This window comes from the organism of the source record quoted next, unplaced genomic scaffold, assembly GCF_019419815.1.
Source record: "Pyrus x bretschneideri cultivar Hongxiangsu unplaced genomic scaffold, Pyrus_bretschneideri_v1 Contig6, whole genome shotgun sequence".
Classification (NCBI taxonomy): domain Eukaryota; kingdom Viridiplantae; phylum Streptophyta; class Magnoliopsida; order Rosales; family Rosaceae; genus Pyrus; species Pyrus x bretschneideri.
Window position 1 is genome coordinate 899476 of NW_025999798.1, and position 26798 is coordinate 926273.

The 26798-nt window shown below is 35.9% G+C and overlaps 3 protein-coding genes across 4 annotated transcripts; 1 reads left to right on the forward strand and 2 right to left on the reverse strand.

Annotated features, from left to right (window-relative positions):
- Positions 1 to 701: 701 nt before the first annotated feature.
- LOC103947311 (ruBisCO large subunit-binding protein subunit beta, chloroplastic) lies at positions 702 to 4956 on the reverse strand. 2 transcript variants are annotated; one of them, XM_048571463.1, is made up of 14 exons: positions 4677 to 4953; positions 4315 to 4440; positions 3783 to 3920; positions 3432 to 3527; positions 3009 to 3251; positions 2697 to 2931; positions 2452 to 2621; positions 2261 to 2338; positions 2090 to 2161; positions 1904 to 2008; positions 1701 to 1793; positions 1486 to 1578; positions 1142 to 1364; positions 702 to 1026 (listed from the first exon to the last, which is right to left on the reverse strand). In XM_048571463.1, exons 1-14 carry the CDS (start codon positions 4827 to 4829, stop codon positions 1004 to 1006), a joined length of 1848 nt encoding a protein of 615 aa, XP_048427420.1. In that variant the 5' UTR covers positions 4830 to 4953; the 3' UTR covers positions 702 to 1003. The 2 variants fall into 2 exon arrangements, 1 of the variants encoding a protein (XP_048427420.1); XR_007253547.1 differs by lacking the exon at positions 702 to 1026 and having other exon boundaries at positions 1347 to 1364; positions 1666 to 1793; positions 4677 to 4956.
- A 3864-nt stretch (positions 4957 to 8820) lies between these two features.
- On the forward strand, positions 8821 to 9816 carry LOC125471675 (phytosulfokines-like). The gene is made up of 2 exons (XM_048572374.1): positions 8821 to 9338; positions 9594 to 9816. Exons 1-2 carry the CDS (start codon positions 9162 to 9164, stop codon positions 9720 to 9722), a joined length of 306 nt encoding a protein of 101 aa, XP_048428331.1. The 5' UTR covers positions 8821 to 9161; the 3' UTR covers positions 9723 to 9816.
- Positions 9817 to 13412: 3596 nt separating this feature from the next.
- LOC103947310 (basic leucine zipper 43-like) lies at positions 13413 to 14232 on the reverse strand. The gene has a single exon (XM_009358206.3). It carries the CDS (start codon positions 14122 to 14124, stop codon positions 13510 to 13512), a length of 615 nt encoding a protein of 204 aa, XP_009356481.2. The 5' UTR covers positions 14125 to 14232; the 3' UTR covers positions 13413 to 13509.
- Positions 14233 to 26798: the final 12566 nt, after the last annotated feature.

Consider the following 26798-nt stretch of genomic DNA (forward strand, 5'->3'; position numbering starts at 1 on the left):
GAAGCATTAAAAATTACTGTCAATGCGGTAAAATAGTATTTCTTTTACTTTTCGTTTAATTGATCAAATTAGTTGTCACTGCACGGAATTGTAAATTTAACGGCGTTCAAAAATAAGCAAAGAAAAACATTCAAATCTTGAATTCATCCACACCCAAACTCAAGTTTGGAAAGCAAAATGAACTTTATGATAAAAAGGTAAAACACTTTGCGATATGGCACTTGCTTAAAGAATTTCCTGCTTAGAGGGTTTAATGGTCCTTGCATCTTATAAATGGATCGGACTCACTCCTCACATCATTTGAAAGTTTTCAGACGCACATTTAATAGTACAGAGTTTTTGTTTAGGCCGACGAAAGCAATAAAAGCCTCAAATGTTATCACGTATCAGGATGACAAACTCGGTCGGGTCGGTGAGGAGTGAGGACCGAAGAGGCCTGAGACCTCACCGAGGGAGTTGCCATCGGTGCCCACTCGGCTGCTGTTACCAATAAATTGGTAGCCTGTGCTCAGATGTATATGTACCACCATTTTCTAGCACCAACTCTATCTCATCTCCATCTTCTTGGGGCACGTATCACAACACACTTGATGCAATTTGGCATATATAATCCTCTCTCCCACTGATTTTGCATATATAAACTTTTTTTCAAAAAACTTTTAAGGTACGAAGTTATTGAATATTGACAACGAAAAATAAAATTACATTTAACTAGTTACTTCATAATTAATGAGAAATTTGATCATGGACAAAAAGATCAATGCCTATGACGCGTCAATCTTGTACAGAAAAACAATCAAGTATATCATATGAACAACGAGTGGCATTCTTCCCACATTGCAGACTTTTAGATGGACAATGAAACTATTTACATTGTACAGTCATTCTTTATATTCAAGCACTATTGACAGATAGAAGAAAATTGAACTTTGAACCTCAGATACACTGTGTATCATACACGTGTGAATGCGTGCTCTTCACCAATAGGGCTACAAGTCTCTCTTTAAAAGCCCAAGGGCCCAGCACCTGAATCATCAGACGTTTGAATTAGTTTCTTGTCACTTCAACAGCCACATTACATCAATGAGAAGCAGGAAAATCATAGAAACCAAAAACCCTTGTTTGGAAGGCAAGGAACTACCTGTGGTTGGCATGGGCATTGGTGGTGCTGCCCTTCTTCTTCTTCTTCTTGGGATACTAGCCAGGTCTGGTGGTGGTGGTGGAGGCATTCTTGGGATATCCGGCAGTTTTGGCGGCATTCCTTTTGGGATGGGCTGTGTTTCCTTAATTTCGACAACAACAGCATCCGATGTCAGAAAAGTTTTGGCCACTGATGCTGCATTCTCCAAACAACATCTAACTACCTGTCCAAAAATAAGGAACCGTTTTCATGTTGAATAACCTTTTAAAATGCCGCAGGATTGTAGCTTAGTTATGTCATCCGGTGTAGAAATTTTGTTCCAAAGTCAATGAGTGTTACAAAACCTTTGATGGATCCATGATCCCGGCTTTCATTAGGTCCTCATAGCAGTCTTTCGCAGCATTGTATCCGTACCCCATGTCATCGTTGGACAGAACCTGCAAAATTCAACAAGTCTCAGTAGAACAATTTGATTCAAGATATCCAGCCAGAAAGCATGACAAGTGCACTTAATCTAAAATTACGTTTTAAGAAGAAAATGCATTTAACATGCAGAGACCTTCTCTACTACAACACTTCCATTTACACCTGCATTTTTAGCTATCAGTTTCACAGGATAACTTAGAGCTCTCTTGAAGATCTCCGCTCCAATCTGCGCAAACACAGATAAACGACCACAATGGCTATGAAAACTTAGTAAAAACAGGTTGAACAGCATGAATCGAGCACGAAATGATTAAAAATGGAGTGGCAGGGAGGTACCTTCTGTTCTTCATTATCCAAAAGTTCTTTAATAGTATCCACCTTTTTAGAGAGCCTCAGAAGGCTACAGCCACCGCCGACTACCACACCTTCCTCAATAGCTGCCTATATTGTGATCCAGTTAGAAAACAACCATTATCGACTGGCATTCAACTTCTTACGAAAATAAGAACAGTGGGAAACTACCTTGGTTGCATTCAAAGCATCTTCAATTCTAAGTTGCTTATCTTTCAACTCAATTTGTGTTTGTGCTCCTACCTATGAATCAATTATCAGAACCAATATGTCATCTTGAAAGAAAGTCAGGCTCCCGGCATTCAGATTAAAGACGTCTAAGTGCATTAAGCTTTTCATTACCTGCAGAATAGCAATTCCCCCTGATAATCTTGCTATTCTTTCATTTAATATTTTCTTTTGAAATTCTTCTTCAGTATTCTGAAAAAAAGAAAAAAATTAGTTGTGTTGTATTTGACAGAGGAAATAACGATGTGTAGAGTTCCTTCTACACTTCAGCAACAAAGAAGAGTGCCAAGAGATGTCGGATGTACCTCAACAAGCTTTTGTATCTGTGAAACTCTCTTTTCTACAGCCTCCCGGGTGCTGCCATCGGTAACTATCAATGTAGAATCCTTTGTTATCACAACCTTAGTAGCAGTGCCCAAAACCTCCTTCCCAACATCATATAGGACAATCCCCATCTCATCTCTCACGACCGTTGCTGCAAAATACATGCAATATGAAGAACTGTGCCGGAGCTCATTTCATATCTGAGTTTCGATGTTTAACCTACTACCTCCAGTCAAAATGGCAATGTCGTCTAAGTAATGGCTTTTGCGCTCACCGAAGGCAGGAGCCTTAATAGCAGCTGCCTTCAGCGCACCCCTGAGTTTGTTTCTGATCACTGGAGTCAGAGCTTCCTGCTCAATGCCCTCTGCAACTATCACGACAGGATACTTTTCTTGTACTGCATTGTCCAATACTTTGAACAGCTCCTCTGGGTGTGTAATTTTCTTATCAACCAAAAGTAACTGCAAACAAAGAATTCATGATGTCTAATTACTTCATCGGAGAGCATGCCAGTCCATAAATAACGTGAACTTCTTACCTTACAGTCCTGAAACTCCACTATCATTTTTTTTCGGTCAGTGACAAAATAAGGCGATAAGTATCCACGATCGAACTGCATTCCTTCCACAATTTGTAGGTCGTTCTCTGTACTTTTCCCTGATTCAATGGTAACCACACCCTTCTTACCTACTTGACGAAGAGCGTCATAAATCATTTTCCCAACTGTATAATCATTGCCTGCACTAACTGCAGCAACATCTGCTAGCTCGTGATCTTCAATCTGCATAGCAATATATGTAGGATGGTAACTGAATTAACTGAAAAATATTTCTTCAAATGTTTTTGTACAGCCTAATGCAATGTCTTCATTTCGCTATACTTTTTTCATGATCTTGAATAATGCTTGGATCGATAGGGTTTTCAATCTTTCAATTAGAAGAAGGAAAACAAATCTGGTTACCTCTCTGGACATCAATTTGAGTTCTGAAACGAGGGCCACAGCAGTTTTTTCAATCCCACGAGCAATTTGAATGGGATTCATGCCAGCTGCAGTAACCTAGAAGAAAGTTTATGTACAATACAAAAACGTTGCCAAGGTTTAATTGAATGCGGACTTGCATTCCATTAAACGACATGTTTAATAGGGGTATTAAACATAGGATTTGGATACGATGCAGATTAGCTCAGTTGTCACAGACATCTAAGAACAACCTAGCCTTTCTATAACAATGTAGGATCCTTAACCATCACAATAAGTACTTTCTTTCTTCTAGTCCAAGAAACAAAGCAATGGATGGCACCAGATTCATACCTTCACACCTTCAGTAATTAAACCATGAGCAAGAACTACAGCTGTAGTGGAACCGTCTCCTGCGAGGTCATTTGTTTTCGCGCCGGCTTGCCTCACCAGTTTAACACCAACATTCTCCACAGCGTCCTCCAACTCAATCTTAAGAAAGAACGGAAAATGAAGCCAGTTAAGAAAAGAGATACATACCTTCGCACTCGTATTAGTAACTCACGAAAAACTTAACAACGTATTCATTGTGCAGCAACAATTTCTATTCAGACTGTAGCTGTAAATGCAGGTGTAGTGAACCAGGAGCAAAATGTAAAGACAATGGAATTCAGATAAATTAGTGATTGATAAGCAGCTGATGAGGGAAATCATAATTTTGATGAAAGCTACTGTACATTTTGGTTCACTAACAAGAAAGCTCCTTTCTTGATGCAAATACTTGTGTGTCTGATTAACTTTGATTACCAAGTGATTAGTCTCTAAAACCAACAAATGGCTAATGATAAAGCAAGGGATGACAAATGTGTGGGTTGTGGTGCAATACCTGTTTGAGTACAGTTTCACCATCATTGACAATCTTGGGAGGTCCATATTTATTCTGCAGCACCACATTCCTTCCCTTTGGACCCAATGTCACTCCAACAAGCTCTGCCACCATGTCCACCCCTGCCTGCCACCACCACCACCAATTCAATCATTAAAATATCAACCCAAACAAAGCCCCAATTCCGGAGAGAAATTACCTACACTGTGTCGGTATCCCAAGCCAATTACGCACACTCACACTAGAAAGTTAAGACTTAAGACGCATGGTATGGCTTGAGAAATCGCTACAGTGACATTTCAAGTGTAGGTAAGTTTCCATCCGAAATTGGGGCACCAATTGACGAGTGTTGTGACTGGTACCAGAAGCTTCTTTGTAGCTGAACCATCATGGTTAAAGATGAGGTCTTTGGGTATGCCTTTTGAGTTGGCAGCAGAAGGTGGAGAGAGCCTTTTGGGCAGTTTCTGAATGTTGGTGAAGGAAAGAGCAGAGATGGGAGTTGGAGAAAATGCCATGGTTCCCCAATTGAGCCTGGAATTACGAAAATATCATTAGAGTTTGGAATTTTGGAGATAACTTTCAACAGAGAGTTGATGAAGTTTTTGTTTGGAGGATAAGGGAAGACTGTAGAATAATTCTAACGGAAAAAAAATAGGAAGGAAAAAAAAAAAAAAAAAATCTTAGAACTTAGTTTGGCGCTATCCCAATTCCCAATGGCATAACCAACTAACTGTACGTCCATAAGTTGAAAATATTGGGCTAGACTCAGTCAGCCCACAGCCAAAGTAAACCCAAGCCCAGCGAGCCCACTCCCAACCCATTTCAACCCGTATCATGTTTTTCTTGTACAAACGAAATTCGGAAATGAGAAATTCAAAAACAAAATTTTGGGTGTGGTAGGAGCTGTTAACATTGGGTCCTCTTAGACCGTAAAATAGTATATGGTTGTAAGTTGGACTCATTATGAGTCCGCGAGAGGAGTAAAAGATCAAGGCCTTGTGCCTACGAGCCACCCCAATGGAATTAGATGACAGAGCACCATCACAAGGACAGAATAACGATTGTTAAAAGTGACCACTTGCCAGTTTGGATCAATTATTGACAAAGAAGACGAGCGCTTAACCAAAAAGTACCTTCAACCACTCAAGCAAGTTGGACAATTTTACGACACAAAGCCCTAGAGACAGGCCTACTCAGATGTTAACTCTAAGCCACACTTTGCCCATCAACAAAAGTAGAAGTATATGAAGGGTTGTTAGACCTAGTGCTCGGTAAAGTTCTTTCTCGGTCACTCAGGGCCAAGCGAAATGCTCGATATGTGTTTGCTAGCGGTCCCTAAACAAATGTCATTTTATCTCCACATGTCCCTAAACAAATGTCACTTCATTTAATGCTAGGGTGTTGAAGTACCTGAGAGCCAAGACATTTTGGGCTCACATGGTCAAGTAACCCTTATAGATGGTTAGACACACAAAAGAAGAGAAATATTACACTGTTGTATAGTGCGTTTGTAATCACACATCAAATATATACATGTCACTAAAGTAGACGTAATTTAATTTTGAAGATGAACCACTTAAACTTCATTATCTATCAATTCATCAATAATTGATCAAACTAGTATTTGTTGACATCCCACCTTTGAGCGTTAACGTAAACGAACACTCTGAACAATTTGAGTTATAATCTTCATTCTCGAACTCATGTCATGTCAATTTGAATAAATGAAAAACAAAAATATCACTTGATTAAATTACTGATTAGTGGGTGAAAAGAATCGAATCCAAACAAGGGAGTTGTCAGGTCAAAGCCATACAGTACACAGTCAACGGGCCTCGATTGCATAATCTTTCTAAACAATTAACAAAATGACGCACCATCTTTTATCTTTTTTACTTTTAATCATGATTTTGAAATGGGAATCATGTTTCCCGAAGAAGCTCTCTTATTTATGTCTTTTGAATGCTTCATATAAGATGCATCCATCATGTTTTTGCTAATAATAGTTTTCCATCAGTTTAGTCCTGCAATGTTCGCGGTAAGAAATTGCAAAATTAATATTAATTTTTTTAATACAAACCATGTTTATAATCTAAATTACACTAAGGAAAGAGAAAGTGTTCGCATTCTAAAAGAAATGGGATGGAGAAGAATGCTTTACTCATTAGGGTTATCTACCAATTGCTAAATAAAACCCTTAATCACTTTAAGGAAAATACTTGCATCCAGCTTAATATTCATGGATGTAGTGGATGCAAGTACTGATCATTTCTTATTTATTAAAAAGATGACAATTAAGCGGGAGAAATGATAACCACCCGTAATTTTTTTCTTATACACATTTATTAATTAAGTTCACATCCCTTTTTTAGCTATTTCATTGATTAAAACTTTATTTCTTTTTAATTTTTTTATCAAGGTTCCTAGGTATTAATAAACGTAATTAATTATTTCAATAATAAAATATTTGTTATTTCTAATTATATTCATTTAGTGTTAGACATGTTACATTTGATATATTTATATTCTAAAATTTTTATCATATATATATTTTTATTTTGTACCCATTTTTAATTTGCGACCTTTTTTTTTATATTTGTATCAGTTTTCTTTTCACTTTTAATTTGTACCCATATATTAAATTATTTTTATGCCCATATTTTTTAAGTTTTATTTGTATTTGTACCCATATATTTTTATTTATTTGTACCCATTTTTAATTTTACTAAATGTACCCATGCTAATTATGTCACATCCCAACCCTCAGCTCCAGTGATATTGTCCGCTTTGGCATTCTCTGCCCGCAGACAGAGCTACCGCACGGTTTTGTTTCTGCGGACCGGTACTCAGCCGTAGCCAGCGCCTGCCCTCCCCTCAGGGAGTCCGCAAAAGGCCTCACTGAAACTTAAGGTTGGCAATGGATATATAAGGCCCAAAGACCAAGCCCTCACGGGCGATGTGGGATACTACAATCCACCCCCCTTAGGGAGCCCGACGTCCTCGTCGGCACACCACGACCGTGAGTCTGGCTCTGATACCAAATTGTCACATCCCAACCCTCAGCTCCAGTGATATTGTCCGCTTTGGCATTCTCTGCCCGCAGACAGAGCTACCGCACGGTTTTGTTTCTGCGGACCGGTACTCAGCCGTAGCCAGCGCCTGCCCTCCCCTCAGGGAGTCCGCAAAAGGCCTCACTGAAACTTAAGGTTGGCAATGGATATATAAGGCCCAAAGACCAAGCCCTCACGGGCGATGTGGGATACTACAAATTATATGTTTTTATTTTATGTTTTAAAATATATCAATAGTTATTTTTTTTAAAATATGTTAATAATTATGTGGGTACATTATTTTCTTTGCTATAATTTTGTGAAGACAATATTATTCTATTATTTATTTTGAAGTATTTATTATATTTTAAAATATTATTTGAATTTGTTTAAATTTCATAATTTGTGGGACATTAAACACATAAATGCATGAGTTAAATATCTTAAATAATGTTAAGGATTCCAATCAAAATATTTAAACAAATAAGGTTTCTGTCTAACAATTAAGTTGATTAGAGACCAAAACCAAAATGACCCTTTTCTATTATTAGATTGAATTAATTAAACGAAAACAACAAACAAAATTGAATTGAAGTGTGTAGACAAAATGTGTGTGATTATAATTTCTTTTAATCGGAACTAAATAAATATTGTACACTAAAATAATATTTGGCCCCAAGGGGACAAAACTAGTGAGTAGTGAAGGAAATCACAAATTTGTATTTGCTTGGTCTGGGATCGATAGATTACAAACGTGGTCGACAGTTTTGTGACGTCCCTCCCGATAATCACATTATATATTACTAATTATGTTTTGAAGAACACCATTATCCGTATGATTATTAAATTACCAGCTCTGGTAATGTGGAAAGGCTCACTCATCACTGCACGCTGCTTAGGGACTTGTGGGGGTTTAGGCAGTAATCTTTGACCATTAGGATAATCACATTAGGTACAGGATTAAGCTCCAAGGGTTTAGTTTATTAATTAGGTGTCATGTAATGTAACTAATTCACTAATGTTATTGAACCCATATACATTTACTAATAATATATTTTAATTTGAAATCCATTATTCATCAAGATATTTATTTTATATTATGTGAATTAGTAATATCATGTGATGATATGCTATTTTTACGAGATAAATTTTGATCAGAAATTTAATCACTTCATTCTCAACAAAATATGAGACTCTATCTCGGACTACTAATTTCAATGGTTTTCAAGTTAGACAACCTTATCAAAGCTTCTCTGTCTAGTTGTGTATAATGATTATTTGAAGGGGGTGACCAAGATGTCCCCAACATGAACAGGTGTCCATCACATGCATGCCAAGGCATGTGACTTGATCTTACACAAGTACACTTGCAGCTGCATGGTAAACAGTACAGCTAGCTCCCCGTCACCCAAACAAACTCACACTAAAAAAATCAGATGGAGATAAAAAAGAAGAAACGCTTTTCAATGATGTCTTTAAATGGTGATTTTTCCAAGGAGGAAGAAGAAATTAAAGAGGCTCAGCATTGACCTGTACTAATTGGTAACGGCAACGTCTTGACTTTCTGCACTCTGAGACAGTAGGCAGGCAGGCAGCAGTGCACAATAATATCTCGTTCATGGCAGCAGCTCACAAAATCATCACTCCATCATATCCCCTTCACTCTCTGAAAATTTGAAAGTCAAAACCCAATTTAAATTTCTAGGGTTCAGTTGTTCTCCATAAATACTTACATATAAAGGAGGAAGCTTTTTTATTAACCTGTGCTGAAATTGTGAAGCTTTTGCGACCAAAACAATGGCGAATGCCCAGATTTTGTTCTTCCTTTTGGCCTCTTCTCTATTGTATATTTCAAGAGCAGAAGCCAGAGAAATCCCAGCTGCCTCCACGTTGCCTGTATCTGGTCGAAATGAATCATTATCATCTTCTGCTGGTGCTTCTCCTTCTTATATGGCCATCAGATCTTCATCACTTGTAAGTTAAGGATAGTGATTTATACATTTTCATTTTCTCCTTCTGCACTCTTTTCTTTCTTTCCATCTCTCGATTCTCCTTTGATTCAACAAAAAAGATAGAAAGAAAATAGTGTAGAGGAGAAAATGAGATGGAAGAAATCACTTCCCTAAGTTAATTACCCTTTTACTTTTTTTTTTTATCTCATGTTAATCTTAATCCTGGTGCATGTTGATTTCAATTAATTAAAATTTATGTTTTTGTTTTAATTTGTAGGAGGAAGGAAGCCTGGATGGTGAGGCTGATTGTAAGGGATTAAACAGTGAAGAGTGTTTGATGAGAAGGTCCATGGTTGCTCACACAGACTATATCTACACACAAGACATAAGTCCTACTGGACCATGATTTCATCCATCTGTTTTCCCTAGCTACTCTGTTAATTTAGTAAATTTTGCTACATCATGTAATCAAGTAAATTATAGGTTTTGTGTTTTGAGCTGATCAAATATGTTCTCACATTTCAATTAATGGCGACTTCAAGCTTGTTCAATTTAAAAACCAAATGAAATGACCGCTTGTGTTTGCCAAAGGGCCTTGTTAAAGAATGGGCTCTTTTCACTTGACACCACTAAACAGGCCTCTCGCTCAACTGTAGCTTAGATGGGATCCATATTGATAGCATATCGGCAATGTTATTAACAACATATCAATTATGTATATGTATGTGTTGTTAATGTTGTGATCGATATGTTATTGATATGAATCTCACTCCAACTATATACAATTGAGTGGGATCTTGTTGAAGAGCCAAAGAAGCAGCTTCTAACAGTCGTTAAAAAGAATAGGTGTCAATGGAAGAACTACTTTTGTTAATTCTAGTATGGATGAAATTTATAGTTCAGGTGTTAAGAAAATGTATTCCAGTCCCAACATCCTAGGTCTTGAATTCGAATATATTGCTTGCATAAAAGAAGGGCTTAATTTGAGAAATACTTTTAAATGATTTAAAGCATTTTTAGAGAAATATTTTTTGTTTTCAAGTGTTTATTCCACTAATTTTGCACTTTAGTACCATAAAAATTGGTTCAAAAAACATTTTTCACCAAAAAACGCTTTCGGTCATCTAAAAGTACTTGGCAAATGAGCCCTAAGTTATTACCAAAGAAAAAAAAAATACTAAAGTGGAATATTAGTGGAGTAAATACACTTGGTTTTGTTTGGAACCGAAATTAGATAAAACCTCCAAAAAAAGGTGTTTAAACTAAGGTCATGCAATGCAGCTGGTCCAAATATGGTTAAACATCTGCCATAAATATAAGGATGACAATACTGATAACATATTCAACTTAAGTACTTGTTTGCATGTACAGATTAGGATAAGTTTGATTACATATGTAAGTGGAGTTCATTCCTCCTTTTTTGAACAAAGCAATTTCTACACTAATAATCCTAAGTGCTCATGCAAAAATCATATTTAATAAATTGTTAGTGCTCTTGTTTTCTTGGCTATCACCTATTTATCTTTTTATTTGAGCAATATCTTAATTTGACAGATATTATGAAAGAAGAGATTCAAATTTTAAGTGTAGAGAAGAACCAAATTGTTTTAGCCAATTTGATTACATCTAAGTCTGCAACTAATACATTTTTTTAGGATAAATATATAAATAATCATGATTATTAGTTATTAGCTATAACTTATCATCATCCTAATTGTTTTATTTTATATGTAATGAAGCCTAACTTTAGGAGGGGAAAATATCATTTTTATCATTTGTGTACATGCATGTCTCTCATCAATGGGGTTTTCTCACTAATGTTAAACTCAAAGGTTCTAACTTTTTGATGTAGCTGTAGCACGGGAGACTGGCTGGACTCCATTTGTCGAGGGATTTTTCAGTGTATTAGGAATACGGTCTAGTATATTAAGTGTCATAATACAAGTGATTCGATACTTGAAAAAAATATTCCAACATCTTATATCATGACATTTAGTATATTGAATTCTGTTACTAGCACTTTGAAAATTTTATTCGATTCGTCAACCTTAATTATTATCTCTGCACTTGATCTTTGGTTTTATCTCACTTCCATAGTTCCATATCTATGTGTGAAGGTCAAAAATCTCCAAGCAGATATTTGACAGAATGACCCATCCAAAAGATGACCACAAGAGGGGGTCTCTGCCGTTTCTTTCATCCATAAGAAAAGATGGTCCAACTCTTAGTAGGAATATGAGGTAGCCCTGTTGACGTTTAAGTTAGGGTTTTGTGGAGAGATTTGGTTTGACATATTTTTGTAGTCTTAATTGTGATTTATAAAAATTATATGATGAAAATATTGTCAAAGTCATCCAAAAATATAGACAAACGGAGGATTTTTAGGTGTCACCAGTTGTATATATAAACTCATTTGTTTTCTTCTGCATCATCACGTGACATATTATTGTATAAAACGGTACAAATGACGTTGAGCGAGACTAAGATGTAGGTCAAGTTGCTTATTAATACTAGGATTTGCATCATGACTAAATATATATGTATGGGTGCTTATTTTCTGACGATATCATGGAAATGTGATCACACATACTTTGAAGGGAGGGGCCTGGCTAGAATGTGAGGCATAACTTATGGTGGGACTTGGTAATGCTGCATTATATATGACAAATGCATGTGTGTGTGCTTCCAACAGTACCAGAAGAAAAAGGTAAATCTACCCTTGAAGCAACCCCTGAAGCGTCGGTGTAATGCTAGGTATACCAACTTTCTAGATTAAATTTGTAAATTATGTGATGTGTCACCAATAAGAAATAAACACACATTAATCAACATTTAGTAATAACCCAATCATCAATAATCACTTCACATTCACTAATAAGAAATAAACATGTGATTCAACACTTAAGTAATAATCTAATCATCAACAATCATATTATATAGGTACAAAATATGATTTAAATAGATAATTTCTCCACTGTTACCCTCCGCGTCGGCTTTCTTGGTAGGACCTTCGAATTCGTTCACGAAAGCAAAGATGGAAGCTTGGTTTGGCTGAAAAAAGCCAGACAACAGAGATAGGTCACAATAAAAAGTTAAAAACAAAAACATTACTGAGAGGGGTGTAATTTGCTAGCTAGTGGATAGACCTTTTCAAATGTTTAGTTTTCGCATTGTAGTCATGCATTTTTGTATGATGAGCCACCACTAGCACCACCACCACCTCCACCACCTCCACCATTTCTTGTCTTTCTCCTGTTCCCGCTGCTAGTCTCCGACTCACTCAGATTGTTCCCACAAAGTTACTGACTGTTCTCCCCGAATTGATCCTTGTACGCTTTTTTTCCTGAGTTTAGTACATTGGATAGTATCTATTTTTTGCTTATAGCGGTGATGGGAGATTTTCAATTTTGTAGATTAGTAAGGACCAACTAGTAACCCTTTTGTTCTGATCTTTCTAAATCTGCAATGTCTTGTGTATTTCATTTTTCATGTGGTTGGTGGGGTTCTCAGTTGTCAAACTAGGGAAAAAAAAAAAAAAAAACTAATGAAAAGGGTTAAAAAATTTTGAATTTTAACGATAAGGACAAAATAAAAGATAAAGTGAATAATACTAGAATTGACTTTTTAGTGTAAAAATATGATTTTTCATTAAAGTGAACAGTGCAGGAGCTTTTCGTTAAAGTATCAAAAAATAAAAAGATAAAGTGATGATATGAATGATTTAACTTCACTGCTGAAAGAATCAGCAGCCCCTCATGTTGAGAGCTTATTACAGCATGACATTTGTCCAAGTTGTGATAAAAAAATCACAATTTAGACACATGTCCAGCCATGATTGGCTCTCAGCAAGAGGGCTGTTGATTCTTCAGCAACCAACTTCTTTGATGGGCTACAAAGAAAAATCATTTCAATAATTATGACCTGCAAGTACGTTTTACAGATGTGTACGCGGCGAGAAGCGCAAACTCTTGCTTGTAACCAGCGATATATAATACGTCCTCTTCTCTCTATCTCTCTCGCCAAGTTCGCGTGCATCGACTTTAATACGATAAAGACTCTCTATTAGCCAAGTTGAGATAGGATGGTGGCAAAGTGCTTTGAAGGATAAAAAACACTGAAAGCATTTAGAGTAAACAAAAGGACATAAAGTAGGCTAAGTTACAATGGCAGGAGAACAGTGATCCTCATCTATCTTAATGGAGCAAATCCGCCGATGCAGCGATGGATTGGTTCGACGACTCGGCTCTGAGATGAGCCGTGTTGCAGGGCACCTCTCCCTCCAGCTCTCTGAAGGTAGAAGCATTTATATTGTAAGGGCTGCCAATCTGCAGGTTTGTGAGCATTTGGCGAAGGTCACAAGCTTCTTCCTTGAGCCTAGCATTCTCCTCCACAACCCTGTCGTGGGACTCCGAAAGGTTGTTCAACCTGTCTATCAGGCTGTGGTTCTCATTCCTCAGCCGGACCACCTGCAACCAGAGCTCGTCGAGGTGCTTCTGTTTCCTCATTCTCGATCTACGGGCTGATTCTCTGTTGGATATCATTCTCCTGTGCTTCCTCTCGTCGATGACTCTGAGGTGGTGATGTTCTTCGGCGTCATCAGAGGTACTGGAGTTGTTGCTGAGGCTGGAGGATTGTTGAGTGAAGTCATGGCCTATAGGAGGAGGGATTTGATGGGATAAGTTGTTGAACAAAGTGTTGAAATGGAGGGAGGGAATTTGGTTCTGCGTGAAGGCAAAGTCAGAGGGATTTGGAAGTGGGATTTCAGGTTCAAAGTAGTGGAGTCCTGAAATGATCTCAACTGGAAGCATGGTTCCCAAAGCTCGGAGTTATTTTGCTTAAGGTTTCTTTGGACTTGCAGTTGAAGGGGCTGTGACTTGTGCTTTGGTGGGCAAGGCAGGGGATGACAGCATGAAGAGTGGGAGGGGTTTTATAGAGGGAAGGGAAGTGGGCCAGGTTTAGCAACAAATAAAAGAGCAACAGTTTCAGGGGCTTACATAAGCAAGCGTGGACAATTATTGAAACGGGACAGGAAAATGTGTCTAATGTATGTGGAGGAAGAGATATATATGCATCTTAACATGGATCATATTTCACCATGCTTATCGGTGGTGGTATTAGAAGACAATGTTACTGTGAATTAATAATTCGAGCGTAACTGAGGGAGGGAGATTCAACTAAGCAGTCGGATATATAAAAAGAGAGATTCGAATCAAGATGTTTATGTGTTGAGAAATGTTAATGAGATTCTTTCAAAGAGAAAACTTTCTATCAATTCTTTGCCATCTCATAATTTTAGCATAATATTTTATAATATTGTCACATGATTGATGTTTAATTGTGATCGGTAGCATAAAGTTTATGAAAAAATTCCACTTTAAGAGTCTCCTTAACATTTATCGTATATGTTTATATACATGAGATTCATGTGCATGAGCATGCGTTTGTAGATTTGGATAATGATTTGGCATCATATATATACATATACATATATATATATATATATATGATAGTTATTAGAAGAGAAAAAAAGTTTATGATGTGGGGGAGTAATAATTATGGCGTGGAATGTTTGGAAGAGGAGGAAAAACCTTTGAGAAATGGGGTTGAAGTCAATTTAATTAGTCACTAACATTTTATGTGATGACGCAATGAAGGTCAGTTTAAAAGGTAAATGACTAAAATTAAACTCAGTTTGTGATGACTAAATTAATTTGTGTGTTTTATTTGTTCAATTTGGATGACTCACTGAGCACTTCAACCTTTGGATTGAAGACCCATCAACGTGAATTATTACTAAATTATCTAAAATTGTTCGCATCAAATACCTAAATATCCTCCCATCCATTTTCTTTAAATATTAGATTACTATTGAGTTTGTAAGTGAAATGTTTTAAGTTCAATTCTCGTCAAATACGAATTTGAATCACATTATTATTAGCCCATTATGAGGTTAATCTCACAATTTCTCCTTTAGTGTAGATAATATATTTTGTTCGAAAAAAAAAAAAAAAAACCTGGCCAAGAGCACATCTTTTGCAGATTCTTGAGTGAGCTTTGGCAACATGGTACTGAATAGTGCTTGGCTTTTCAACCCTCTTTCCTTTGTTTATGTTATTTGCATGTTATGGCAAACTTTTATGCTCTTGCATAATGATTTTCTTCTCATCATATCGTATGAAAGATGTGACATCTCTGTAGACATAAATACTTTTAATCACTTAAACCAAGCAGGATTATTAACTAAACAAATTTCCATAACCAAAAGCTGGTGCTCTTGGATAAAAGTATAACGAAAAACAGATTCACATTAATTCTACTTAGGTCAAACTTTTTGTTTCTTAAGCAAGAAGTGCAGACTTTATGGTGATTGGAAGGGAACTAAATGGCACTTAACCAAAGAGGGCACTTGTACTGTATAGACAACTATTGATATTTTATAATTCATATACACCTGCTGTGAATTTTTGATAGGATACAAAACCACTTATATGATCTAACTTCCACCACATGTTATATATGATTTGAAGGTTCAGTGTTCCTCTTCCAACCAAGTTCACAAGTTCATCATTATTCTTTCATGACGTATCAAGTAATGCCATTTCAGGAGAGGCCAGTAACACGGTTAATACGCCAAATGCTATAAGATATAAGTTTTTTGATACTTAAAAATATATTTTAATAATTTACATTATGATACTTAATGCACAGAGTTGTATTTCCTGACAAATTTATCCTTCCTCACCTACTTGTCAATTTTTTTTTTATAGAGAAGATGAATGCCAAAAGAAGATTAGATCAATTAAAAAAGTGGTGTTGCCAAATCTCAGAGCCAGACAGCAACTTGCAGACAAATCTTCTGAATGATTTGCATTTAAAAACAGAGTTCAGCTCCCTGTGATCCTATCCTTACCTTTATTAATCACAATTATTTAACTATGCATGGTTTAGGTGCTTCCCCACTACATCAAACTTCCATTCTGCTTCTAAATTCCAAAGCTAATTGGATAAGACCATCAAGTGTGATTAAGGAACGTTCCAAGAAAACCATCTGCTAAACGTGAACCTAACCTCGTGTTCTAACTTTTCATTAGGAAGGTGGAAATAGCACAATCCATTGTGTGTAGATTCAAAACTTCGTACAATTAGTGGTGATGACATTAGTTTGAAATGCTTTTCAAGATGAGCAATATTTGCTTTTGCATATCTTCATGTGGCCTCACCAAGTTTTTTATCTGACCACCCAATAAGATGTTATATCAAGATTTACTTTCCATCTAATTGAACTTCTACTAACAAACATAATGATATGATGTAATTGAAATATCAAGAATATAAATAATATGTTGATAATCAATAATATGTTTATAGATTTATTGATATTAAGTAGTCAAACATTATACATGATCATGCATCACGACCTAAAATTCTTTCGCTAATAAGAAGTGACACTGCGATACCCGAGCAAAAATGTTAATGAACAAAGACAAAGGAATCACCTAAAATGTACCAAATAATTTCCCATAAGTAGGCCCTATGTATAGCTCCTATCCATGACCAAACATACTTCTTTTTTTTATTTTTATTTTTTTTTATCACAAGTCACAACCTCATGATAAATCAAAATATAAATCCCACAGACAACAAATACAATTTGAAAACTTCGGGTCCTACCCATTAAAAGAAGACAACAAAAGAATAAAGAGAGAAAGCAAAAGACATGATTCACATGAACATGCATCCATGGCTGCTACAATGGTTTTTCTTACTTTTTTTTTCCAAAGTTTTTGTGTTTTTGCCCAGTCTATATCTACACATGCAGTAACCAATAGTAGCTAGGGTTTTGTCATGGCTGACGGATAGGTATATATAGATAAAATATGCAGACACAGAAGAGAGAGGGAGCACCACAAAAGTGAGCAAAGTGTTGCCTACAGAGAGGGGACTGGATTTAACAGCTGCCTATTTCTGGTGCCAAAAATTACATCATCTGGGAATTTAGAGGGCAACCAAGGTGAAACAATATGATTATCGTGCACAGTGGGGTCTAATTTGTTTATTTTTTTCTGCAACCTCTCTCGCGTGGGAGAACGGTGGACCAACCCACTAGGGCCACTCTCGGCCATTTGCTTGGCCCGTCAACTCAACAAGCCCGAGTATGAAGCCACCAACCCACCTCTCTCTCTCTCTCTCTCTCTCTCTCTCTCTCTCTCTCTCGTATGCACACACAAAGCTAATTAACATGGAAGATGATTCTTTCTCCTCCAAATCTCTCTCATTTTTATTTTTTTCTTATTTGAACGGTTATGATTGAGCTACATTTACATCTTATATTGATTTTTTATAGAAACAAAAAGACAAAAAACAAAATGTGAGAGGAGAGAATGGAAAAAGATGGAAATAGGAAGATAAAGAATTCTACTCCAAATAATATTGGACTGATCATGGGACATGATGAGAATCCTTTTTGAGGCATTATACATATGGCATATGTCTTGTTAGTTGTTACCTTCCCTTTTAGTTTCTTCTTGAACTTATGATTCCCAATTAGTTGATTTTTTTTAAAGATATAATCTTTAAAAGTTACCTAAAAAGATAAAAAAAAATATTCTTCATTGGATCAAATTGCATAATAAGAACGAAATGGAAGAAGATAAAGAACAATACCAATTAAGAAGATTACTAACTTTCCTCAGTTAGAATATAAAATAAAGATCTTAAACTCTACTTCACATTAAGGATAACAGATCGATGTTTCTCTATATATATACTCGCAACATTAAATAGGACTTACCATAAGATGATTGCATGCAGTCCTAATGCAATCCTAAGCACGATTGCATGCAGTTCGATGTTCAACAGAATGCCTTAAAAGGCCGACATGGATTGGGAAGCCAAGGGAAATTGCACAAGATGATGTACTTGTTTCATCTTGTTTCCGAGAAGAAAAGTTCTTGAATCTGCCACTTGTTGTGTGGAGAGATTCTTCAATGTGCCCGGAGCACGGGCTCATATACATACAATACATGTCGTTATGTAATTAGAGGGACATTTGAAAAAAAATTCCTCCAATTATATAATAACATGTGATGTACAACCTTGTGTTCCGGGTACATTGAAAAGTCTATACTGTGTGAACCTTTTTCTCCTTGGTCCCTTTAAAGAGAATTGCTAATGGGACTTCCTCAAAAGTGCGACTCTTCGTAGACTATCTGTCACCTCATGTTTTTTGCACAATGTTTTATAATGTTAAGACGAGAATTGACATTAAACTGTGAGATGACAAAAAGTTAATGGATAGCCCTTGAGAGAGTCCCTTAACATTCCGCCCCTTATAATAATGTGGATTCGAGAAGGACATTGTAGATTATTATTATTATTATTATTATTATTATTATTTAATAAAATTGGTATTATTAAGAGAAGGGGAAATGGTTCGAAAATGTTACAATAAATTGGGGAGGAGAAATAATTCGAAACTATTACAATAATTTAAAGGGTGAAAAAGTTTCAAACCTATGGATGCATGAGTACAAAGTCAACACCTTATCCACTAAGATATTGAACTAAATTGTAGAAAATTATTACCATGTTTTGTACACTACAATAATTGTTCATAAACTTAAAAAACGAAGACGTTTTGGTCAATATTTTTTTATAGAAAACTTCATTTTAATCTTTGGCAAAGATGACTTTTAGATTAAAACCATGAGTAAGATCAAAATCTAATTTTAGTCCCTTAATACATTAATAACCTCATTTATTAATTATATTTTAATTTTTTTCTATCTTTTTCTTCCTAATTTTTAATGTATTAATTTTATTTCATTATAATTTTGTCACATCCCGGCTCGCGCGGGACCACTTCCAAGGCCCGACTCCACCGTAGCACGATATTGTCCGCTTTGAGCCCCCAGCACACCCTCACGGTTTTGTTTTTGGGAACTCACACGAGAACTTCCTGATGGGTCACCCATCCTGTGAATGCTCTCGGGCGCTACTCGCTTAACTTCGGAGTTCCCTTGGAACCCGAAGCCAGTGAGCTCCCAAAAGGTCTCGTGCTAGGTAGGGATGAGAATATACATATAAGGATCACTTCCTTGGACGATGTGGGATGTCACAATCAACCCCCCTTAGAGGCTCGACGTCCTCGTCGGCACACCACGAACAGAGTTAGGTTCTGATACCAAATTGTCACATCCCGGCCCGGGCAAGACCATTTCCTGGGCCCGACTCCACCATAGCACGATATTGTCCGCTTTGGGCCCCTAGCACACCCTCACGGTTTTGTTTTTTGGAACTCACACGAGAACTTCCCGATGGGTCACCCATCTTAGGAATGCTCTCGCGCGCTACTCGCTTAACTTCGGAATTCCCATGAAATTCGAAGCCAGTGAGCTCCTAAAAGACCTCGTGCTATGTAGGGATGGGAATATACATATAAGGATCACTCCCCTGGGCGATGCGGGATGTCACAAAATTTCATTTTCATTTCATTGTTGTAAATATTTAGATAAATTAATTTTTGTTATACAATATATTTCGATGTACTTTGTCTTCTTCATTTGCGTGTATTAAATTCATTATAATACATTTTGGTACATACATTTAGGTACACACATTTCCATACATACATTTCGATACAAACATTTAGGTACATTAATTCAACATAATACATTTTGGTACAATATTTCAGTGCATACATTTTGGTACACACATTTAGGTACATTAATTTAATATAATACATTTCGGTGCATATATTTCGGTACATACATTTCGATACTAACATTTAAATACATTAATTCAATATAATACATTTTGGTATTAACATTTAGATGCATTAATTGAGTCTTTTAAGTTTGAAGAATGTTAAATAAAAAACTCTTTTTATTTCGGTATTAACATTTAGATACATTATTTCAATATAATACATTTCGGTATTAACATTTAGATAAATTAAAAAACTCTTTTTTGGTCAAAAAATAAATTAAATTTTGTATATTAAAAAATTTAAATATTTAATGGGAGATATTAAATAGAATGCACATCAATTGTTTTGAATTAATGACACATCAAATGATTATAATCAATATGTAATCTAACCTCAGATTTATTTTAAATTTCAATCTTCTTAAATGATTAAAGTTAAAAAAAATTAAACCCTATTTTTTATCCAAAACATGTAAGAGAGAGTACTCACCACTCAGTACTTATTGGATCTTCTTCTTCCAATGTCATTGCCTGCCATGAAGCTCTTGGAATATCCATGAGACCACTGCAAATGAACATCGATAGTTTTATATTTTCATGCATTTTTAGGGTTTTCCCTTCACAAATATACAGTCATTCAAATTTAATTAATTTCTCAAAATCAAGGTTCTAAAAGACGTTAGGTGTTAGTCGGGCGTCGGGATGGGACCTAACGCCTAGGCGGAGTCTAAGCGGGCGCCTAGGCAGACTAGGTGGATTTAAGTAAATCTATTATATTTCGTGTAAATAAATATTTGTTTATATTTAAAATGTATATAATTTCATCAAAAACTACAAAATAGAATTACATATATATTATGAAGTATTGAAACATAATGAAAACATGGGGAACAAGCATATAATGTGTGTTCATTTAAGTATTCAACAAGTCTGTTACAATTTATTGAAAAACAATAGGCGGGTGCCTAGGCGGGCGCCTCAGCAGGTCTAGACGCCATTTCTTAATTTTCAAACGCCTAAGCATTAATTGGGATGTTGACCAATAGCCTAGTGCCTAGGCATGACCTAGGCGGCGCTAAGCGGAGATTTTTAGAACAATGCTCAGAACCGACACTTGTACCATAGTTGCACTGTCTCCACTTTCCACTTCCTCCCACTCAAGCAACTACAACTTGTCTTTCTTCCTCCCTCAAATGCCCTACATGAAGTCATCACCATTCACACTTTGTAGTGATTGGTTCATATAGGATAAGCTCATCACCAATTTTCTCTTCTTGCTAGATTATATCTAATTAATATATGATTCCATTATTTTATTCCATAATCTATAATCTAATTAGCAGCTTGCTAGGCTAGATATGTTGTTCAATATATATTCTCCAAATCTTTTCTTGTGGCGTTGTTGTTTATGGAGTATCATTTGTCGTGTATTATTTATGGTGGAAAATGGACCCATATTATTCTAAAATATTCCTAACATCCAAGCGTGATTGTCTTTGTGTGCTTAATTAAGCAACTTAATTAAGGTCATAATCCACTTACAATGTGGAAACCAAAAGTTGTTTAGGTGCGATTTTTCAGTGACGGGAATACGGTCCATACAACAAGTGTCATAATACACGTGGTTGGATACTTAAAAAAATGAGAAAATTTGATATAACTCTATTTTTAAGAGTCTCTAAGCATAGAGGTATTTCAACCTCTCCCTGACCACCATCGTGTATTTCACCAACACCAAGAATCGAAACCAGGATGGCAATGTGAAATATGGGTATAGAATTCATCCCAACCACTGGGCCATCCCGTGGTGGTTTACCCTTAACTAATTTTTTTAGTGCAACGCTATATTATACACTAAAGAGATGGAGAGTTCGGCTAAGCCATACAATAACAATCTAATTTGGTATTGAATTCGCCATCTATAAGATTCGAACCTAAGATCTCTTGTCATCCATGAGATTCGAATCTAAAACCTCTCACTTACAAGTGAAGAAAAATATCACAAGACCATAGTACCAAGCTTTACCCTTAATTGCTTGAATATTATGATTTTGGCTTCCTAAAATTTAGCTTGCAGTTTTTGTGTATTTTATCTACTCCTTAATACCAGGTTGACTTTTCTAGAATTTAGCATTCAGAACCGAACGTCCTTCAAATTTCTGATCTTCCAAACTTTCTACATACCTAAGACTAACCACTGCATAATCTCTTCCCTTCTTTCATGTTCTGCAAATAAACAAGCCATGAAATCAGCAACTAAGAAACAACTAACAACGCTATTTTATACCTTCGTACTTAAGCCAATACACCCCCACCCCAGCAAACCCAATGGACCCAATAAGCATAAAGAATACATGTTGACAACGGAGATTAATTCAATTTGAACATAAATTACCTGTACAGAACCCCGTTACCTCATTCACCCTTATTCAAATGATGATGGCTAAAAACTCAATTGACTCTGGTTCAAACATATTTAACCCGAAACAGATGCAATCGTAATTAACTTTCATATAAAAAAATCCATCCCAAATCAACTGTTCGTTCAATTTGTTTTCATTGTGTGCAGGGATAAAAAAGATTTGTTATTCAAACCATAGGGAGTCGATAGCGATTGATGTAATTCGATTTAAATAAGTCATACACACTTTAATTGTTGACGTGGGTGTCGTACTAGTGATGGATTAAGGTTCTCTCTCATCCTCTTCTCATCTTCTTCTATCATTTCCTCTCTCATTCTCTTGTTGTAAAAACTTAATATAAGATGTTGACATGACTTAATTTTGACCGTTCAAATAGAAGGGGAGGGAAGGGAAGGAAAAAAAAAAAGAGAGAGAATCCTACTCCTTCTATTCCAAACAGATGTATAAAATTGGACCCGTATTAAAAAACTCTAAAATAAAATTTCTAACCAATTATATTATGACAATTCGTGTACCAGACCATATTTCTGAAACATCGAAAAATTTCCTTGTGTTTTAGAACGAAGGGTTTTTGTGTAATTATCAGTTTTAAAAAGGTCATAATAGTGCCAAGTGTCGTGCCATATGAATTTCAATGTGAAATAAGTTCCTTTTTTTTTTCGTTTTTTGTGTGAGAGAAAATTCATTGAGTCTGATTCTCCAGTTTGAAAAAGGTTTTTTAGTGACACCACCATCATTACTTTAAAAAAAATACGATGTTTTGATATTTTGTGAATCCAATTCCTTCTAATGTAGCAAAAAGAATTATGGAATCACTTGAAAATAAGCTTTCACTGTATGAATTATTTTCATTGTATGAGTTTTGGACGTCCGTGGAGAAGTCACACTACTAGAAATTTGAATATAGGCCACTTATTTTGGGGCCACGTCCTGCTCACAAAACAGTGGCGTTTTTGGGCAATAGCCAGAATGCTGTAACATGTATCTGTGTCCATTTGTAAGCCACGGTTATATCGTGGCCAATGTCTATTTCTCTAAACTAATTATGTAGTAAACACGGGTTTATAACATTAGGCTTGATTCCATGAACAAATACACCCCAGAATTTTGAGTACCGTCCTAGTACAATCCTGAAGTCACATGCAGTATTACTGGTGCCAAATTTGCAACCAAAAGACGTGGCACAGTGATCCATCTCAATCCCCTTTGGTATATTTACCAATCATGAAGGTCCTAATCTTGGGTGCAACTTAGCCTAAGCTAGCCAATTAATTCTCGAATATTGACATTTGATTGGTTTCTCCCTAGCTAGCTAAAGGCCCCAAGTTCCTTTCAACTTAACCATGATTATATGGAGATTAACATGTTGATATAAGCAAATCATCTATAGAACATGGTTTTTTAGCCAAAATGGTTCTTGAGATTTGTATCACATCACTTTGGTCTCTGAGATTAAAAATCAATAGAAATGGTCCATGAGATAGTCCACCATCTATTATTTTGGTCATTCCATTAAAAACTCCGTTAAGTGTCCCAGAGCTCTTAGCCAAAAGTTTAGGCAATTTTCAAAGCTTCGTAACTCAATCGTTTTTTAACCAAATTTGACCCATAATATATCAAAATGAAGATAGGAAAGTGTAGAACAAGATTATACCTATTTGGAAGCCCAATGATTGCCGGAGATGGCCGGAAAATAGCCTAAAAGTGACTGGTTCGCGGGAAGACTGGAAAACTCGCCGGAAACTGGGTAAACTTTAAACGTTCATAATTTCTCCAATACTCAACGAAATTGAGTGATTCAAATATGAAAATCATACTTATCAACAAGAAGAAGAGAATGATACCTTTTTCGATGGCTAAATAACCTTGGTTTAGCTGGAAAACGGATCGAAAGCGGCTGTCTTGGTCTCGAGTTAGCCACTTTCGAGCCTTTGTTCGGCCAAACCACAGTGAATTATCCATCTAAAAAGGTACCATTCCCTTCATCTCATTGAGAAGTATGATTTTCATTTTTGAATCACTCGATTTCGTTGAGTATTGAAAAAGTTATGAACGTTTAAAGTTTACCCAGTTTCGGCGAGTTTTCCAGTTTTCATGCAAATCAGTCACGTTTCAGACTATTTTTCGGTCATCTATGGCAACCATTGGACTTTCAAATAGGTATAATCTTATTCTACACTTTCCTATCGTCATTTTGATATATTATGAGTCGAATTTGGTTAAAAAATGATTGAGTTATGAAGCTTTGAAAATTGCCCAAACTTCCGGCCAAGAGCTCCGGGACACGTAACGGAGTTTTTAACTAAAGGACCAAAATAATGGATGGTGGACAATCTCAAGGACCATTTCTATTGATTTTCAATCTCAGGAATCAAAGTTATGCATTATGCAAATCTCAGGGATCCTTTTGACTAAAAAGTCATACAACATTGATAAATCAATTTGAATTCTTAATTATAAGAATGATTAAGAGGATTCTCTAAGCATCGAGAGCCACAATCATGTTTTCCTTGATCCACCAAAAACTGGCAGCTAATTTACTAATGACAGCAATTGCACTTGCATTATGTAGAAAATGCGCAATTAACTGTTGTTTGTGATCTTAGATCGTCATCTTTGAACCTAACTCCACAAAAAGTGCGTGCGTAAGCTTTTCAACTTCAAAGCTGGGTGTCTCCATTACCTAGATTAATTGCCCCACTTAATTTCATGTGGATAAAGGCCACCGATTGTGTTAATTAATTACCCATAGTTAATACGACAACAATTTGGTACTTAGAGTGATTAAAATTGTACCATTACACTAGAAATAAGCAGAGATGTGAAAAAAGAGAACATAAAGCGTGCAGAGGAAGAACATAATTATGGTAAGGAAGTGATTTATGCACACTTATAATATTCTTTCTATGTACACTTATTTTTTTGCATACACACCTTTGTTTATTTATAACATTTAGATTGAAATTTAAAGAAAAATTAATTGACAAAAAAAAAAAAAAAGCAAAAATCATGTCGACATATATTAACAACTAAAAATCACTTTGAGAATATAAAATATGAACTACTGTTTTTAGCATATCTAGAAAAGTATCATTTGAGAAGAAAGTGGTATGTATTCATAAGGCAAACAAAAGCCACTTATTAAAGGCAAGGCTTTTAAAAAGGTCTTGAGTGGAATGAGTGTCTCTTTGACCGCATCGAGGGACACTCTTGAGGCCCTATTATTGTCTTCTCCAATTTTAGTTTTGGAATGAGACCTCTCCATCTTTCACTATTTGCGACGCCTGACCCATGAGCATGGAACAATTTATAGCCACGATTTCAGATTTGTTTATGATTCTAGCGAACAGCTTTTTTAATTTTTTAACTTTCTAGTCACTAATGTTAATAGTAGTACCACATGGCTCATCTTCATCATTGGAAACTATACGTTTGGAGTACTCTTCTCACAGAGCCAATGTACCTAAACTCTGCAAAACCTTCGAATTCCAACTAATTTCCTTTTTTTTAACTAACAATATGATATTCACAAAGCTATATTCACAACATGAAGACTCATACGTAACAATTAGATATTAGACTCACCACAACGAGAGTGAAAGAAATTGAAGTTTCATCATAAACCAATTGACGATATAAGTAGTGATGACTCAACCTCTTATAAACCGTTGCACGGTTTTTCATTTTTCATTGTTTGACTTTTTATACTTTCATATCCTCACAAATATTTCTTCACAAAACGATTTTTATAACATGTAATTAACAATTTATTTCGGATCCATTAACTTTAGGTGCTAGTGCTAGTCCATTAATAACCCTTTTGTTCAAGAAAAGAAAAGGCTGATGATGATGTATTGTATGGAAAGTTGAGAAATCAGGCCAACAATAATAACACGACAGCAAACAGATCAAAATTAATAATATTATTAATTCAACCAGTGATGGACTCATGGAAATGGCGATAGAAGTTTCTCTAGAGCTGGAAACTAGTGGCTCAGCTTAGTTGAGTAACCTTGTACTAGTTAATTAGCAGTTTGGTTTGGAAAACTTATAAATATTAGTTGGCAGTTCCCACCAAAAGGAAAATAAGATTGGTCAGTAGTCCTAGAAATGATTAGAACGACACTGGAGAGAGGGGATTTAAATTTTGAACACACAACTTCTTCTGCATCCGATTGCAAGAGTAAACGCTTTTAAACACTCGCAAGTGGCAACTTTCAAGTAGCTTTCATTGGTTAAAAGAATTCAGGAGAATGCCATGGATGGATACAAACTAGTTGCCAATTGAGGATTGAAAACTGAATAAATTAAAATTCTCAAAAAGTTTAACCCTACTGTACATGCAGATCACA